Source organism: Limulus polyphemus, unplaced genomic scaffold (assembly GCF_000517525.1).
Source record: "Limulus polyphemus unplaced genomic scaffold, Limulus_polyphemus-2.1.2 Scaffold2008, whole genome shotgun sequence".
NCBI lineage: Eukaryota > Metazoa > Arthropoda > Merostomata > Xiphosura > Limulidae > Limulus > Limulus polyphemus.
The window spans coordinates 98,660-118,009 of record NW_013667618.1 but is presented as its reverse complement, the minus strand read 5'-3'; the positions used below and the strand labels follow the sequence as shown (position 1 = coordinate 118,009).

At 32.8% G+C, this 19,350-nt stretch overlaps 1 protein-coding gene across 1 annotated transcript in view; it reads right to left on the bottom strand.

Moving 5' to 3' along the window:
• The window catches only part of LOC106465640 (transcriptional adapter 2-beta-like), a 47,881-nt gene that overhangs the window by 20,363 nt on the left and 8,168 nt on the right, over positions 1-19,350 (bottom strand). Inside the window, exons 5-8 of the mRNA XM_022393581.1 lie at positions 6,498-6,538; positions 5,664-5,714; positions 3,820-3,876; positions 3,069-3,154 (exon numbers count right to left, since the gene is read on the bottom strand). Of these exons, the coding sequence (XP_022249289.1) occupies positions 3,069-3,154; positions 3,820-3,876; positions 5,664-5,714; positions 6,498-6,538 (235 nt within the window). The remainder of the gene's footprint in view (positions 1-3,068; positions 3,155-3,819; positions 3,877-5,663; positions 5,715-6,497; positions 6,539-19,350) is intronic.

The window sequence follows — 19,350 nt, the reverse complement described above, 5'->3', positions numbered from 1 at the left end:
AACCTTAAATGTTATAGAAAAGAAAATATCTTGGTGTTTTGATTGATTGGTTTCTTAAGCCATCCAAGCAGTGTGCTATTGCTAATGGTGGGGCAAATACAATTTCAGGTTGTATATATAGAAATAATGAATACAGTAATACAAGTAACCACTTAGTTTTGGCCTCTTTACCTTAGAAAGAACACTGAATTGTTCGACAGGGTTTAGAAGAGGGCAACTAAGATGGTACCTGGAGGAAAAAGATTGCCATACGAGGACAAGCTAAGATCTCTGAAGTTGTTTTCTCTTGAGAAAATACGAGTTAGGTGGGATTTGATTGAAATGTTTAATCCTTAAACTGCTTATCAAATATTTCTAGCTACCACAGGGTGCACAAAAAACCAAGGTTAAAATTGTATTAATTTACCTTACAGAAATGTAAATATACATGAAAAAACAATAAAAACAAACAATATAAACGGGCTATTCATGTTGTAGTCATGCTGGCATGCTCACAGAGTTGCTTCCACAGCATGGAGGTTACATATCATAGCAGGATGTTTATTGCTTTTTTTACTTTTATAATGTTCTGGGAAACAGTGGAATACTATAATTTATACTATACTTAGTTTTTTTGCATTTTATAAGCATTTGTTTCCATGAAAACACTACCAAAAAACATAAACACTTTGATAGAATAAATTTTACTTAGGAGTTTATATTTTTATATATAATTTACAGTTTATTATACACTATTTATACTTTCATTACTTCACTTTGCAATGTTTTCAGTATTTTTTTATGGTGTGATAATCCTTAAAACATTCTCAAACACACAGTGGCATTTCACATTCCTTAAACATGTATATAGTGAGCTCTCTCTTTTGACTGGCAAAGGACAGTGTGCATGCAGACCTCACACTGTGCACTGTTCCTGAATGCAGTAGCTCACAACTATACTACATATTGACGACTGATCACGTTCGTACCACAGAGCCTGTCTTTCAAGCCTACATGGATCTTCTACGACCATGGTGGGCAGCCACAGTAGTCCCATAACATTCTAGGAGCAAGTACACCATGTTGTAACTGAATTCATGTAAAGATATATTTTTTTCTATTTTCATTAGGTACAAGTTATATGCATTAAGCATGGAGACATCCACCAAATGGAAAACAAAATTTTTGTACCATTTGATGCACTTATGTACACTTCCCACTGATCCTATCAGCATGTTTGACTTGTCTACCAGCCACATGTTCTGTGTATAATCAATCACCGCATCTGGCATCATAATCTTCTCATTAGTGCGGAAGTGAACTTTTCCACTGTCTACCATTTTTCCTTCATGCACTGTTGTCAACATATGAAGGTCTCTTGTCATACCATTTTACTGCCAGCCTGCTGTCTGTCTTCTGCAGTTAGCACTCTCCAGGCCAAATATGTGCAGAGAAGTCTCGCAAAAATTTTCGATTTGCCCACACTATACTAAAAACACCAGTGTTGTAGTAAAGGAATATTGGCAGAGAAAAGGTGACATTTACCAACTGTTTAGACACAAGATATGACCTTGTCCCCAAAACTTGTTCATCACTGTCTTGACCATAGCAACTGACAGTCCAAGTAGATCTTTCTGTAGAATGTTTGTGGTCACAAAGCACAAACAACTTTAGGCCAAAACAATGTCATTTACTGGGAATGTATTGCTTGAAACTGATACAGCCTTTGAATAAAATAAGAGATTCATCTATGATTAGATTCTGAAAAGACATGAAAATTTTGGTCACTTGTTTCTGATGAATGTGAAAATGTACCTCCTTTTATACAGTTGGTCACTAACATCAATGTTCTCATTGTTTGCCAGGTGCAGAAAGTGAAGAAGAAGCAGAAATCAATCACATGCCATATATTTATTAAACACATTCACATTTATCAGAACGTCTCTTTTCCAATAATCTTGGATGTTCTCTTTCTTGGCATGTAGCATAAGCATAATCAAAGCCAAGAAGGTATAAGATTTACTTATAAAAGTGCCTTTCCATAACTGATAGTACTTGTTCTCTTCACTTACAATATGGTTCACAAGAGTTTTGCCAAATAATAGGTGGAATTAATTCAACTCAGAATCTTCTTCAGTTATTTGTACATTGTTCTAGACACCAACAGGATTATTGGAAACATAATAATGTGGCACAAAATCACTGCCCTCATGCCAAACAAAGCATTCTTCTGGCTGAGGAGTGGCTGGGTCATATCTCTTGGGGCTGCCCATGACAACACCAGAGGCTCCAGCATCCACACCAGCTGTACTTTCCCCACTCTTATTTAACAACTCCACATTACTCTCTTCTACCTCCTCCTGAGCAATGAATTCTGGGTCAGAATCATCCAAAGAGTTTTTCTTCATCACTATATTCATCTAACATATTAGTAATTTTCGTCAATGTTAGCAAGGGAGAAAGTTTACACTTCAAACCAATAAGAGAAGTTGAAGGACGTCACTCTGCCATGGCTATTAGCTTCTACGGTTGCTTGGGGTGTACGAACAAGTGCCTCCCAAGAGTGGAACTCTTTATACAAAAGGGCGGGAAAGCGTATATAATCAATTGACAATTTTAGCAGTTTGCAGTAAATCAGACGTTGGTGATAACAGTTTAGGGGGTGGATACTGTTATGGGAATTGATAGTGTTGATGCATCATATTTTTTCATCCTTAATGGTGATAATGGTTGATCAAGAGGACAAGTATAAATTGTGGCAGGGTAGGAGTAATCTTGAGCTAAGACAGTTTATAATTTTCTAGCATGGTGATTGGCCTGTAGGATGGGCTTCCTTCAGATGTGATGGATGTATAAATTTAAGGGAATGGTTGATAAATATTTGAAGTTTATTTTATTTTAATTAGTGGATGGAAAAGCCTAATGAGTCATTTGTTGTTCTTAAATATTATGTTTACTAGTTTACAAAAATGTATTTAAAACACCAATGGGTGTCTGGGACCCCAAAAGTAATTTTAGGATTAAGTTTGGTAACAGTATACTATTTGGACAAGTTAGTAATCCATGTTTAAAACTGGTTCATATCTCACCCATTCAAAATCATCTCTCTTTGGTAAATATCCTAATTCCTTCTGCTCTTGTGGGGTAAGTTCCTCTGGAGGTAGCAAAATCTCATCTGATAAATAAAGAAATTCATTTACCCTAAACCACAGCAAATGAAGAAAAAAATTTTACATATGTTTACAGGTTTACAAACTAAACTGATATCTTTTCTTTTGATAATTTTGAAAAACATTTAAAATACACTATTAAACAAGTGCTCTATAACATGAAGGATCCCGTGAAATCTTTCATGGATCCAATTAGATCAAAGCAAATATGTAAGAACATAGACATCCAATGCAACATGACTTTTAATGGCTACAGATGACATTTAACTCAAAAGTGTGCTTTCACATTTTGGCTTAGAAATATAAGCTAATCCAAAGTCTTCCTAAACTATTATAATGAAAGTTATTAACCTTTACTGAGGTTGTGGTCTTCATTTTTAACACAGTTCCGTTCAACTTTCCTGAACATTTACTTGACTGATATACACACTTTTTAATTAATTCATTTCAAATATTTCTCTGAAAGAGTTTTGGAAGGATAAATATTTTTAAGTTAACATACAAGGTGGTTGATTGTAATTTTGAGATTGTAAGAAAGCAAAAAATAGAAACAAAACTAGGATTAAACATTTTTACTAAAAGTTACAGATTATGTATCTAATCTACTTTCATATACTACTGGCCTATAATTTGTTTAATTTTAACACAGGATATTTAAATGTCTTCTTACCATTGCTTGAGAATGTTTGGTCTGTAACTGTATGAAGAGTCTGGAGTGGCCAGGATGCTATGAAACCAATGGTATTGCAAATATTTTACTTCAACACCATAGAAAAGTATTAAATATATATTCTTTTGTCACTTAAAACCAATAATCATCATATCCATGTACTATACATTTTGTTTAATATTTAACAAAATTAAATCTGTTAATTTCTAACTTCTCTTAACCTATAAAACCTTTTATTAGTACATTAAAAATGGGATTGTAAATTGTTAAAAAATGTTAATATTCATACATACTTCTTTTAACTAAGATCTGCTCTAGTACAGAATAAATACTTACTAGATTCATGATCATGTCATTCTGCAGTTACATCTTAATTAGCCACTTAGCTAACTGACAACAGTTCAAGTGCAAAGGGTTGAGTTTGTTTATTGTTAAGCTCAAGCTGTGCAATGGGCTATCTGTGCTGTGTTCTCCACAATATTGAAACCGTGTTTTTAGTGGTGTCAACCCTCAGACAGAAGGTTGTTATATGAAATAGACTTTGGAGCCTCACCATGTCATTAGAGTCCATATTCTCAGGTCCAGTCATGCTCTGTCTGACAACCATGCAACTTACACTGTAAGTTCCATTGCAGAGGGCTCCATCATAAGGCTTCATGTCCAAAGTACAGCAATCCTCCCTCCAACTATCCATCTAGTATATCTGGATGATGGTTTCCAAGCACTTATTTTAACAACCCATTATATAGAAATCCACAGACAGTGCATCTGGCAACTTGACTGATATATCTTCATATGGAATAGCATGAATACCTATTTCATTCTTGAGGTATGACTGGAAGCATCATCTTGGCCTCATTTCCATACAAAGCCTGTATCCAGTGATGATTATAATTCCCTTCAAAAAAGTTTTGCAACATACCTTATATCAATGAACAGCAGAAAAAGCATGAGGTTTGTTACAGTTATTAAGTTTTTCATATACTTCATGAGTGTCATAACATATTCCCATTTTAATCTCTAGCTAGGTACCATCCATACAGTCTTTTCTTTCCCAGATATGTCACGAAAGCAACTTGAGCACATGACTTATGTCATTTTTCCAGACAGAAATCCTTTTTGATTATGTTCCATATTGTTGCCTGGGGCACATAAAGGTAGCTTTTGCTAAATTCATGCTTGTGGATCTTCACCTGTTATAAGTCATAACACTCTGCTTACCACTGTTGGGAGTATAACTTGTTGCAAGTCTTTTTTTGAATCATCCTGGTTCACCAAGTTGATCTATATTCCTTTGTTTTTCAGTGTCACTAAGTACAAGGAATATCTCCTTTGAAATTCTAAATCCTCAACCCGAGCATATTATGTTTCTGAGTGTATGAATATTTTGCACTGGAAAGAGCTATACATACATACTCTTCCAAAAAGTTATCAATTTTCAGTGGTATTAAACTACTTATGAAATGCCATACAATGTCAAAATGTAGTTCTAAGCACATGCCATTCGACAGCAACATTATATCAGCTATGGTTATCACATAGCTCACTGATTCAAATGTGTAAAATTGTATTAATATAAATTACTAAGTCCTTTATAATATAGTAGTATCAAAACTTTCAAATTTGATTGTAACATTAAAATATGCAGTTGATAGTTTAATGAATTATTTTATTAGCAAAAAAGTACTCTAACATTCAAAAAAAATGTTAATAACTTTTTTAAGCCAGCTCTTCAAGCTTTTGAATTACTTATTATGTTGACTACAAGCCTTTTATTTTATTTGAAACCTGATACATCAATGTTATATTTTTTCAGTTACCTTTTCAAGAGACACTAATCTTACCTTCCCCAATATTTCCATAAACATACATGTCTATGTAGTGTTCTCTGATATCTAGAATTAAAATAAAATAAGTATTTCCCTATTAATAACAAGCCAATGGCTATCTGCATCACAGATTTATGGATAATATCTTGGACCACAAAGACAATCCAACTTATGTATGGTAATGTTCTAATATACAAATGAAAGTCACAAAATTACCCAACCAATTAAATGCATACCAAACATGTTGAAAATTAAATTTAAAAACATAATTTACTCAAGGTTATAATATTTCAATCAAAACTTTAAAGAACAATTTTAGTTAAAACAATCCTAGATTACTTAAGACTTGTTCACCTAGAAATTGAAAAATTATGATATAAAAAAATATATTTGTTTAAATAATTTTAAAACTTTTTCAGAAAAGCTGTGAAATTCAGTCTTCAGAAACAGAAAAAATTAACTTTTCTTTTTGTTTTGCAAGTTTATAAATTTAAAGAACACAATATTATAGCAAAATACTGATTCATTCTAGCTTTCTCCAATACCAAGTATTATATTCTTTACAGAAGATACAAGCATCAGTAGTTCAAAAGATGTTCACAAATAGGGAAGAGAACAGAAAACTGAAAATAATTATAAAAAAACTCATCTTTTAATAATGTTCATTATCAAACCCAAATAACTTGCTTGGTATTTGTCCTCCTCTCAATCATTTTAAACCTTCTTTACCTCAAAAAAATTAGTATACAAAATTTTTACTGTGAATAGCATTTATACACCAGAATATATATACATTTGAAAATAGTCATATTTATGAAAAAACTGTCAGTAATAAATATTTTACCTTACCTTCTAGACTTCTATCTTTGAAATGCTGAGCTATGCCTTCCCTAGAAAATTATTTCAATTTTTAGTACACCTACACATAATTTTATGACTATGTGGATAAATACTTAATCCTACAAATTGTTAACAAAAACAAATCTACTCTATCATTCAATGAGAAACTGAAGAAAATTCAGTGTTACTGCAAGTTCAGAAATAAAATTAAAATATATATGATCAACTGCACTGTCAACAAAATTAAAAATCAAGGTTAAGGTTTCCCTGACAGACTTTCATTTAGTCAAACCTTTCTTTCCACAAAGGTTTGACTAACAACTACTGATTTTCAATCACTTTCTAGAAAACATAGAACTAAATTTTAATCACTTTGCCTACTTTAAAAAAAAATGTGGCTTATCCATGTTGCCCTTTTCACTAGTTAGATAATAACAGTTTGATACTTTTGTATTAAAGTACTCTTATGGACGGCAAACACCACGAGATACAACTGCCTCCCCCACCCAATAATTTGCTTATACCATAAAAAAGTTTGGATCTACCTTTAAAAGTTGCAAGTCACAAGGCTCTCATTAACTACAGAAAAATATCTACTTAAAAACATTAACTTTACAACATATAATATTATACATATTAAACCATCCTTTGGATCCAAAATACTATTACTCCACTTTCTGGGCCTTTTGACCTTGGCACCCACGTTTACATCCCTAAGTAATTTCAAATGTGTCTGCCACTGATTTATGTTTCGAGTCAGAATGTCCAGAAGTGACAAATAAATCAAGCATTTTTAACAGTATTCAGAAGTTGAGATAACTAATTCTGATCAAATAGGTGATATTTTAAGATCCCTACTTGGTATTCAATTTCATAAATTTTTAAAGGGACAAAAAGAAGCTTATTAGCTCATCAAGGATGTCACTTCCAGCTCCCGACTATAACCACCCCCTTACTACTCATGTATTCATCCAATCTTTTCTTGAACTCAGTTAAATTTTCTGCCTCCACCACCCTTGAAGACAGTTCATTCCAAAAGCCAACCACCCTGTTTGAGAAGTAAATACTGTCTAAACTACAGATGACTCCCACGTTGCCAAAATATCAATTTATGACCCCTTGTGCTATTGTTTTCACTGCTAAACATAAAAACATTTGATGGATCTATATTATCAATACCCTTAACATAGGACAATCCCACCATTCCAGGTATCATCCTAGTCGCTCTTCTCTGAACCTTCTCCAACAATTTAATGTCCTTCTTGAAGAAGGGAGCCCAAAACTCTACACACTACTCTAAAAGAGGTCTTACAAGTGATCTATACAGTAAAAAAATATTATTCCTTGACTTGTATTCAATATTTCTATAGATGCTACCCAAAATCCTAGTAGCCCTATTGCTAGCTACAATACACTGTTTAGATGACTTAAGTGATATTTTTATCACAACACAAAGATCTTTTTCCTCAACCGCAGTATTCAATGCATTCCCATTTAAATTGTAACAATAATTTGAATTTTGAAAACCTACATGCATTACCTTACACTCTGGATAGCTAAACATCATCTGCCACGTATTGGCCCAATGCATCAAATGATCTAAATCTCCCTGTAACTCTGCAGACATCTTTGATACAGTTAGACACCTCCAAAACCTTAATGTCATCTATATAATGTACCGTATTTTTCGGTGTATAAGACGCACTTTTTTACCCCAAAATTTGATGTCAAAATCTGCTTGCGTCCTATACACTGAAGGTATGAATAATTCGTATGTATATATATACGATATATTCAAGCCATGTGTAAATATATTTAAATAGGCATGCATAGTTTAGTTCAATTGAATGTGTTATTTATAACAATAGTAAGTTTTTTTTTTCTAAGATCATTTTTTGACGAACGGATTTTGATCTTAAGGCTCAGAAACATTAGTTTATCGACTATTTTACAATTAAAAACAGATATTAGATATTGAAACAATGTTATAAGATATGCGGTAACGTGGGATGCATTACCTTCTACTTCACTAATATTTTATACGAAGATAATTAAATATATCAATCGACATTTGTTAATTACAAATCGGTGTTCTGTGATTTTATTATATAAAATTCGTGTTCCATCATAGCCAAATATGATTTAAGCAGATATTGTTAATATACGTAAGTAAAATAATAGACTTAACAGGTATCACACACACTGAAACATGTATTAACAAAACGTCAAGCATTGGATACACTAATATACTATTTATGAAAACTACAAACATCTTACTTTATAAAATACTGGACTGTTTAGTTTTATCCTGTTTAAATCCGTAGTGAACAGAGCACAGATATGATTTAAGCAGATATTGTTAATACATGTAAGTAAAATCACAGATATAACAAGTATTGAAACATCTTACTTTATAAAATACTGGACTGTTTAGTTTTATTCCGTTTAACATAGCTTTCATACAATTTTTGCACATTTCAGTATGTAAGATTTTTAATATAGTTTATAAATGAAAAAGTTAGTGCACAGTTCTTGTATTTCGCTAAGTTCATTGTACTTTACAACAAAAGCATTTTACGGTTAACACTCACTAAGATTCAAATGTGCTTGACCTACACCAATTGGTCGAAAATTCGGATTGGGTCAGTCTACAAATATTCGGGAAATATAACTTATTCTCACCTCATGTTGATAATTCACGAACAAATAGTAACTTAATTCTACTCGGTTCAGGTTAAAGATCAAATGCTAGGAAAGTATGCGTATAGCTTAGTCTTTTATGATAAATTACATCCCATGAATATCATTTTCTAAAAGTATTTTTGAACATGTAATTCAAGTTTCCATATATATAAATTTCTTGTATAAAACTCATGGTTCATCATAGCTTAATGTTCTATCATTAATATATGTAAGTAAAATAACAGACTTAACAAGTATCACATACAGAAACATTTATTTAACAAAATACACCAATATAACTATTTACAAAAACTAAAAAACATCTTAGTTTATAAAACACTGATCCACAGTCCAATGTACTAACATCTGTGGTGTATACTTGTTATAGCACGTTATTAGTCAAATAGAATAGATCACTATAAACGAAACATAAGGGACAATCTCCAAAGTTATTCGAGGTAATATGATCATAGAGAATTTATTCACACCATGCACTTAAAATCCATAACTAATTTGACAATACCCATCGTATTGGACATTAAATTTTTGGACCTTCACATTACTCCACTCATATCGCTTGGAACTGATGTGTTTCAGTATGGAACTGATAGCCTAATATGCTATCATCCAAACATGTACATTATAGTCAAACATAACTATTTTGTGACATCAACAGTATTACTTGGCCACACTGTGAATTCAGTGCAAACTAAACATGTAAGATTTCAGTTTAAACCTATATTCGTTTATTTATGCAGTGACATGTCTTTTTTACTTCTAGAACGCAGAGAACTGTGAAGAAACATGTTGTTATTTAGGGCATTTTTTTTCTAGCATTTCACTGTAAATAATGAAACCTATAATAAAACATTTAGTACGTTAGATTATAACAATCTTGGAGCCACGCCACGTCGTCATGTTCAGTCGTATTCTATCTGACGACCGCAATCCCGAAAATAGTCCTGCAGACTAGTTGAGTTTCCTATGCAAAACGCTTCTTCATAAAGTTGTCATGTTCAAAATAAATCCACCCTATTTGTAATTGTCGATAATACATCTAATGTACGAGAATGACAGCTTCACAGTGCCTGTTTCAACAGTTCAATCATACAGAAATTCATGGGATCTAAGTCTGGCAACTAGATCAGTGTGGCTTCGTGTGTAATTGCATGGACATAATTTTTATTCGACAAAGGTTGAACTGATATGTCGTAGAAGCAGTTTGTGTCGGTGTTCCAGACACAGAACATTTTTGATTGTGTTGCTCACTGTTGCCTGGGGCACGTAGACGGCGTTTGTCACAGACCTTTGTGTTCATAAATTATCTCTGTTAGAAGACGTTGCACTTTGCTTACCACAGCTTGTGTGCGACTTGTTGCAGGTCTTTTTTCTGAATAGTCCTCAGGTTCAAATTGATCCACAAGTGACTTCCCCCATCTTGAATATTACACATTTCTGAACTGAACACATTTTTATGATGTAAATGAACGAACATTTTGTGTCGGAAAAGGCATTTCCAGTCAAAGCCAAAACATAGTTCTGATACACTTTGTTCCAACCTGTACTGTGATTCTCACGTGACTTGTTGATTTCAACATTTAAAATCGTTTTAATATATGGTATCCAACTCTGAATTCCATATTTTGTACAATTTACGTTATTTTATGGTTCAGTGACAGGTTTTCACAAAGTAATTCTAACGAAAACAATATTTTCTTAAAATTGTATAGATGTAATCAGATAAGGAACTATCTCCTCAACAGGTTCTATTTTACTAATAAGATCACACTTTGAATTAAAATGTTCAATAAGCTTTACTAAACGCATCATTTGATTAATTGCTTCTAAGTATAGTGAAAATAAAACTTTTTTGTTCCTTTATTAGACTTTTGTAACTCCGACTTAACCAGAAGAATAACTCTGAATATTTCAGCTTTCTTATGCTTTTTTTGTCTCACAAAAAAGAGGGAATCCTAATAGCTGTGGCAAAATAACAATAAATTAATCTATGCGATCTTTTTCCCTTTTCTATTAGCTATATTTTTGTGTGCCGGCAATACCAAGCGTGAGGCGCGCGTATAACCGATTCGATTTTATTACTCATCAGGATCTCTACCAGCCTACTCTCAAAATAAAATTCTTTTAGGTAGGATTAGAGTAAAATGATGTATAAGATTTTGGGCGTGGTAAATACATCAATCAAAAGGGTTTGACCTATTGAGTCCAAAACTGTAATTAAACCTCAAATCGGTCAAGAGATGACAAATATATGAGCTAAAGTTTGTACATAAATATACACAATATCTGACTTTATAAAGTTCAATGCAACGTAGATTGTTTTAAATGTCGAATTATTGCAGTCTACAGTTTCCAGAAGTTAGAAGTAAAGAACGTTTCGGTCTCAGGTTGGAGAACGAAACGTCGTCTTCTTCAACACACCAAGAAGATATAGCCTATAACATTGCAAATCCAGTACGTCATGTTGTTTACATATATAATAAATATGAAGATATGCACCAGTACAAAGATAATATTGATAAGTTTAAATTTTGTTGATAAACAACGTTACATTTATAAATAATAAACACAAGACTTACGATGTCTCGGTACATAAAATGTATATTAATTTCTAGTTATATAGCATCTAATATCTCGATATTTATCCACCTTGCCGCTACACTACTGGGCACAATACCTGAACAAACAGATTCACCTTAAGTTCTCATTATCTAACATTATTATCCTAGTGAAGCTTTTGTTTATCCTTTATCTTAGTGAAGTTTTGTTTATCCTTATTCTTCTGCGTAGCTTTAGTCGCTAACTTGTGACCCTTTTCTAACTTTTGCCTCAAGCTAGTCACATATCCTAACACATTTCGTGACTTGACGTTGTCTCCGAACCAACTTATTTATATTAAGTCTAATGGACCCTTAACATCTCTACCCTATAGTAACTCAAAGGGTGAAAATCCCGTTGCAGCTTCGGGGACTTCTCGATATTTAAACGGCAACATCATATCTGAGTCAACAGGATTCTCCTTTACCATTACTCTTAGCATGGCCTTAATTGTCCCATTTGTTAGGGGTCTATAAGGACTAATATGTTTTATTTTTACTTCTGTTGTCTTTCTTAATTCTTGTATTATTTTCGATTGAAAATTACTGCCTAAATTGAAAAAAAAAAAACTCTTTAGGAAACCCAACCGTGAAAATATCACTAACAGCTTTTGCGCTATTTCCCCTTGCTTCCCTAGAATCTAATGCTACTGCTTCGACACATCTACTGGCATAATTAACCACTGTTTATGTTTATGCTCCGTTACCTGAAGTGATCTGATAATAACGGAACTAAAGAGTTCACTAACAACTGATAAATTATCCCTAGGGCTTTTGACACCCTAGACAACTCTTTACGTAAGTTTTGTTAGTAATTGCTACTAATCCATCTTTCGTTCTAGCTTCACCTAAAGATCCAGCCAACATTTCATCATGCCCTAACTCGAATACTGTCCGTCTACATTCATTTCCACCATTAATAGTAATTTCGCCCGAGTTTAGTTACTTCCGTTTTTTTTTTACCACTGCTTCGCTTCAGCACGTATCCAAACCATCGTTTTTATACTTGCTATTTAATTATTTGTTCTCTATCCATATTCCACATTCTAACAGCAGTTAAAAATCTCTCATTATCTGTATTATTTACCTGATGATTAATGTCTTAACTAATCTCTACCTCTGTTTCAGAGTTTTCACGAATCTCATTTGTTATCTGACTAATTTGGCTATGTTACCACTGCTACTGGTGTATTGCGCAAAACGACAGTTTCTACCTCATTACAAAGCAATACTGGATGTGGTATACAACCCGCCACCCCTATAACTATTTCACTTTTAAAGGCTTGACATTTCGATGTAACTTTAGCTATCGGTGAGGTATACCGTGCCCCTCCTGCTGTGATGTTAAACCAAATTAAATCTAATGTATCACCTGTGTGTCGACTAATTTATACTAAGTTTCTTCTCATTAGAGTTTTCAAACTTCCAGCATCTCATAACACATTTACGGTTTGCTCATTTATTATCAGTTCTTCTAAATACTTATTTGAAATTCCTTCTATTTGAGATATTATATTGTCTCTTCTTTTCCGTCGTTTTCTTATTCTAGATACAAAATTTAGCTATATTCCCAACATTTATATGCTGTTAACACCAGTCCAGATAATGCAAGAAGGAGTTTTCCCACCATTTATTGTCGATGCTATTCTTCTGCTTTCACCATTTTCTCAAAAGCACAATTACATCGCTTTCACAAACTTTAGACAACTGCACATTGGTGCTTCACGCATGCCAGTCCTGCCTTCCTCTCACCATAAACTCAAATTCTTCCTGCTTAATCCTACCTTCTAATTCTAGCTCCAAACTTTTTTTTTTCGCAGCTTCTAATTTCAAGTGTTTATTCTCAGCGTTTCATTTTTAAATGTATTTTGGTAAGTTTTATATCGTTGCCTAGGCAACCTTCACGAACAACACTCACAGTTCTCGTACTTTTATTACGGTCAAGGCTATAAAACTCACCCGTTGTGCCTCCCCCTCCTCAATTAAAACTTCGCGTATCTGTTTCTTTTTACAAATTGCTACTACACGTTTTCCCAAATTCTATACATTTATTTACCAACTGTCGGTGATTTCCAGTTCTCATCCTTGTTAGCGTTAATTATTTAATCTTAAATACTGAACTACACAACTTTTACCCTGTAAGAATTAACTGAACCATCATAAGAAACAAAACAAGCAAGATAAGAACACAGAGGAAACTTATTCTATTTGCGACTTCACTGCTTAATGAAGTTATCTTTCCTCCTCGGATTTTCTTGATGACTCCTAACTTCAAACTCATTTTTTTTCGTTGTTCTGTTTTGATAATTCCAATTCGGAGTTTTTGGCTTTAGATTACAAACAAATTGATTAACCTCACTTCTGACGTCACTTTATTGTAGATCGCCTTTGAAACCCCGTTTTCAAAATCGTGCTGTACTCGCACTTCGCTTTCCTTTCAACTTTATTGAGACTTAACAAATTGCTATTTGTTACAATCATCTACAACACATTTAGAACAATGATCAAAAACACATACACTTAGAATTAGGTTTTGTTCTTTAGTAGATCTTCTTCCTTCGCTTCTCTCTCGGCTTATTTAATTTCTCTTACATCTCCTGAACTTTCTTTTTCTATTCAACTCATGTCTTTTGCATATCTTTTTCTACACCACGTCACTTTTTCTTCGACCTTGCATGTCTCTGTTTTACACATTTATCGTTATAACGCTCATACTTAAAAATGATTATGTAAAGTCCACAGTGACTAAAAAAGTAAAACAACCGATTCCTCCAACAACGCTCATAGTTAAAGACGGTTCTGTAAAGTCCACAGTGACTAAAAAAGTAAAACAACCGATTCCTCCAACAACGCTCATAGTTAAAGACGGTTCTGTGAAGTCCACAGTGACTAAAAAATTAAAACAACCGATTCCTCCAACAACGCTCATAGTTAAAGACGGTTCTGTAAAGTCCACAATAACTTATCAAGAAAACAACCGATTCCTCCAACAACGCTCATAGTTAAAGACGGTTCTGTAAAGTCCACAATAACTTATCAAGAAAACAACCGATTCCTCCAATAACGCTCATAGTTAAAGAGGGTTCTGTAAAGTCCACAAGTGACTAATCAAGAAAACAACCGATTCCTCCAACAACGCTCATAGTTAAAGAGGGTTCTATAAAGTCCACTGTGACTAAATAAGAAACACAACCGATTCCTCCAATAATGCTCTAACCATTTAGTTCTATAATCCACTAATCCATTATGGACTGCCCAAAAGTTGACCGCTTTGTCACCTGTCTAAAGCCCCAACCGATGTTTCTTTCACCTGACTTCTTAACACTCACCACTAATAACTAAATACTTTAGATTTTTGGATATCATATGACATACCATCACAATTAATTATATGTTGATATTATTTATTATATATTTATGATATCAAAGAATAAATTAGGCCTCTATATCATCGTTTCTTCACTGAGTGATATTTTACGTTTTCGCGAGAAAGAAATTCACAAATACATATATAACCAATTAGGTAGCTGAAAAATATGGGATAATTAACTGTTACGGTGTGTCACGTGTTATCCAAACACCTCAAATCACAAATACACATATAACCAATTAGTTAGCTGAAAAATATTGGATAATTAACTGTTACGGTGTGTGTCACATGTTATCCAAACACCTCAAGTCACAAATACATATATAACCAATTAGTTAGCTGAAAAATAGGGATAGTTAACTGTTACGTGTTATCCAAACACCTAAAATATCTTAGGGCAAAGGACTGTACATCGAATCCAAACAAACTGCTTAAATTCCAGCACTGTATGAAGCTTTATGTTTTATTTATTCATTTGTTAGTCTCTTTCAAGCAGCACTAAGGAGCTTTAAATTAAACGAAGCCTTCTACTGCAGCAAAAATAACAAATCAAAGAATAGATACGTTCTCTACGTCATCTTTTCTTCATTGAAATCCACGTTTTGGTGAACAAAGGAAATTAGCAAATGAATAGATGAAGATAATTTGTTAACAGTACAAAGTCTCTAAATTTATTAACATAGGCTTACCATCAACAATACAAAGTATCTATAGTAATGAAGATTTAAGAATAATAAATCTTATCGATATGATGAAATAATGGCGGCTTGTAATTGGTAAGAAATATCCGCACGAGAAAGATAATTTATCATAATTAAACCAACAGAAACAAGTGATGCTAAAGTATTCACTAATTAATGCTTTCAGCACACTCCTTAATTTTGAACATTTGAAAACTACCTAAATTAAACAATTAAAACGTTATTGTCAAAATAAGAAAGAACATTTCTACAGATAACATGCACTTATCCCACTCCGTGACGTCGGTTGGATGTTTAATTACAGACTTTCTACAAATTATGTAGTATTTGTTAGCAATTTGATTTAAAGAATATAGAACGGAATCCTAAATCAAAGCTATAAGATAAGTTTGTTTTAAATGGTATTCGAAATAAAAGAATAATAAAATAATTTAAAATCTCTTTTGACTGAATAATTGCTCATGAATGAGCGTTCAAACTTTGTAATAAATAAACATTTAATAAGGAGAAAATGTATTATGGAACAAATCTTAATTCTCTGACGATTAATCTCAGAACGCATGCGCTACTCACATTACTCTTGATCATTCCATTAATAAACAAACGACTAAAATGTCATTTCCTACTATCGTATAATATGTTCAATTTTACAGCAATCTTTGTCAAGAGAAGGCTTAGGTAAATGACCTAGAACAATATATAACTAGGGCGAAAAGAGTTTGGCTACTTCCTTTGTAAACGTTCTATTTTAAACTACATACACCTGAATGAAAATTAATGAAATTTTGAAATACTTTACGTTAAACAATGGAGTATAAAACGCATGGCATGCCTGAGTATCATACCTAGAAGCCACATTTTCTTCGAACAAATTCTTCTTCATTTATGTCTATTGCAAAAGTATTTAAGTCTAACGCCATATTAGAGAAGTATTTTTACTTTATATTATAAACACTGACCATAAAGGTTTTCATTTCTAATTTTTTTTGTGAAATCTCACTAGACTTAATTTTGAGAGTCAACCATAAAGTAATGGAAACAAATATTTCAATTAATCTTACTCTGTATGTTCCAAGATGATCCACCACGCAGGGAATACTGACATCTCTTCCGGCTGACACTGTAATATTCGGAATGGGTTCAGCAAACTCCGGTTTAAAAGACGTTTCTGTGTGACTTCCGAGTGCTGAAATACCACAGAAAGTTGGAAGGTTACTTACCGTTTCAATGTTATTTTTGTTTTACTTTTTATTTATTAGTGTTTGTTTGTAAATAAGCACAAAACTACACAATGGGCTATCTGTACTCTGCCCACCACGGGTATCGAAACCCGAATTCTAGCGTTGTAAGTCCGCAGACATACCGTTGTGCCACTGGTGGGCTTTTATTTATCAAAACCATGGAAAGATCGGGGAAGAAAATAATTAATATTGTAATCATTGTCAGTGGTGGAGTCTATATTCCTAATAAAAAAGATAAGATCAAATGTTGCCTAATCATTTCACACAAACATTAGCCCTGTTTTATTAACACTAGGGTTTCAAGTTTGCTCTGCTTCGTTTTCAAAATTTCACCAGATTCTTTGTGAATATCATTTCAAAAACATTTACATCCGGGCGAATCTTTTAAAAGTAATTTTTGCTTTACTTTCCAGCATCTCGAAACTTTTAATTTAAGTTTATTGTACCAATTATCAAATTGTAATAAAAATTGTTTATAACAATACTTCTATTAGATTTCTTCGCCTCGCGGACGTATAATTTTAAAGGTGAAACGTAGTTCCTCATTTTGATAATCCTCCATCCTTCATCGTTTCATACTTGATTAGCTGTTATCAGCTCAGATAAATTAACAACATAACATGTTGTCCAAATGAGATTTTATCTTTTAGGTGTAAGAAACATTTGAAAATGATTTTGTTTTTCTGAAATCTTTGTTCTCCTTCAAAGAGAACCGTTTTTTGCAGTCAGATTTAGGACTGGAGTTTTATTCACTCTGTGATGTTTCTTTTTTTTTTCACATTTCAAACACCATAAAGCGTTTTTCTTGCACGTTTATTACATGTATTTAGAGAGAATAAAATTTTGAATCCTTGTCATATACTGTGATATCATACGTCTTTCATCTGATACTCTGAACAAAAACATGCGTTTTTATTCATTAAAAAAATTCTAACAGTAACTTTAAATTAAGATATTCAAGAGGCCATTACCAATTCACACCAAAAATGTGCATGGAAAGGAATTCTAATATCCTCAGGCTAGCTCTACGAGACACTATAGTATTATAGCACTAGAATATGTGAAATAACAGTTTTTATTTTGACTGTTTAGAATTAGTTTGTGTATCTATAATTATAGATTCTTATTTTGTGTTTCGAAATTTGTAGATGTTGCCCAAAGAAGGACATTTCTGTTAGTCTCTTGGTTCATATAACAATAACAGACCGGTTGCTTCTGCTTTTGTATTCTTGAATGTTGTTTTTCACAAATTAAAGATTTATGTTTTCTTGTAGTAAAATCAAAAGCCAGAAAAGATAACATATAACAATTGATATTGCTTGGCATCCTTAATAAATTGTTGATAAAATGACGGTTAACTACGGTGCTGACCAAAGTTTTCTTCACCTCAGGCGACACTTCATAGAGTCATTAACGGTTGTGGGTTTAACATTTAACTTCTTAAGTAACAAAAAAAAAGTTTTCAGAAATTAGGAAGTTGTTTGAATATTAAGGGTAGGTGGGTAAAATATATTTTTTGTGAGCCTTAGATGTTAAAAGAAACATTGTGAGCCTTAGATGTTAAAAGAAACATATAATGTTTAAAGAGGTAATTCCTCGTGATTTATATCAGTCATAAGAAAAAACAAGCAAAAAACAGACAAACAGACGAACAGCAACAATTATCCTACCTATGGAGCCAGATGAGCATTTAGTGTAAAAGATAAAAATTGTGAGAAAGTTTGTTTGATTTGTTGTTAAGCACAAAGCTTCATAGCGGGCTATCTGCGCTCTGCCCACCGCAGGTATCGTTTTGGAGCCAACTTTACCGTTGAGCCACTGGTAGGAGGCTATAAGGAAGTTAACAAAAACCTACGAAGAAGTGGACATCAAACTACATGTCTAATTGGAATTATATCTATCGTAGTACTAAGATTTAAGAATGTATGTAAACAAATATTTCTGGAGAGCGTCAAGCTCACTATAATTAGGTCGTATTTTGTAACCGTTTGAGCAAGCAATTTTAAGAAAGAACAGAATTAAGATAAAATCTGTTAACATAAGAATTATCTACTAAAGTACCACGATCTAGAAATCTTTGGGTTGTCATAATATTCTTTTAGTTTTAGCTCTCCTTGAAGCTTAAATATGCAAGATTTTTAAATGCATGTATGTTAATAGCTCCATAGGACATTTACCAATTATGACACTGTCTTGAATATGAATAATCTATATATATATATATATATATATATATATATAAGACAACAAATA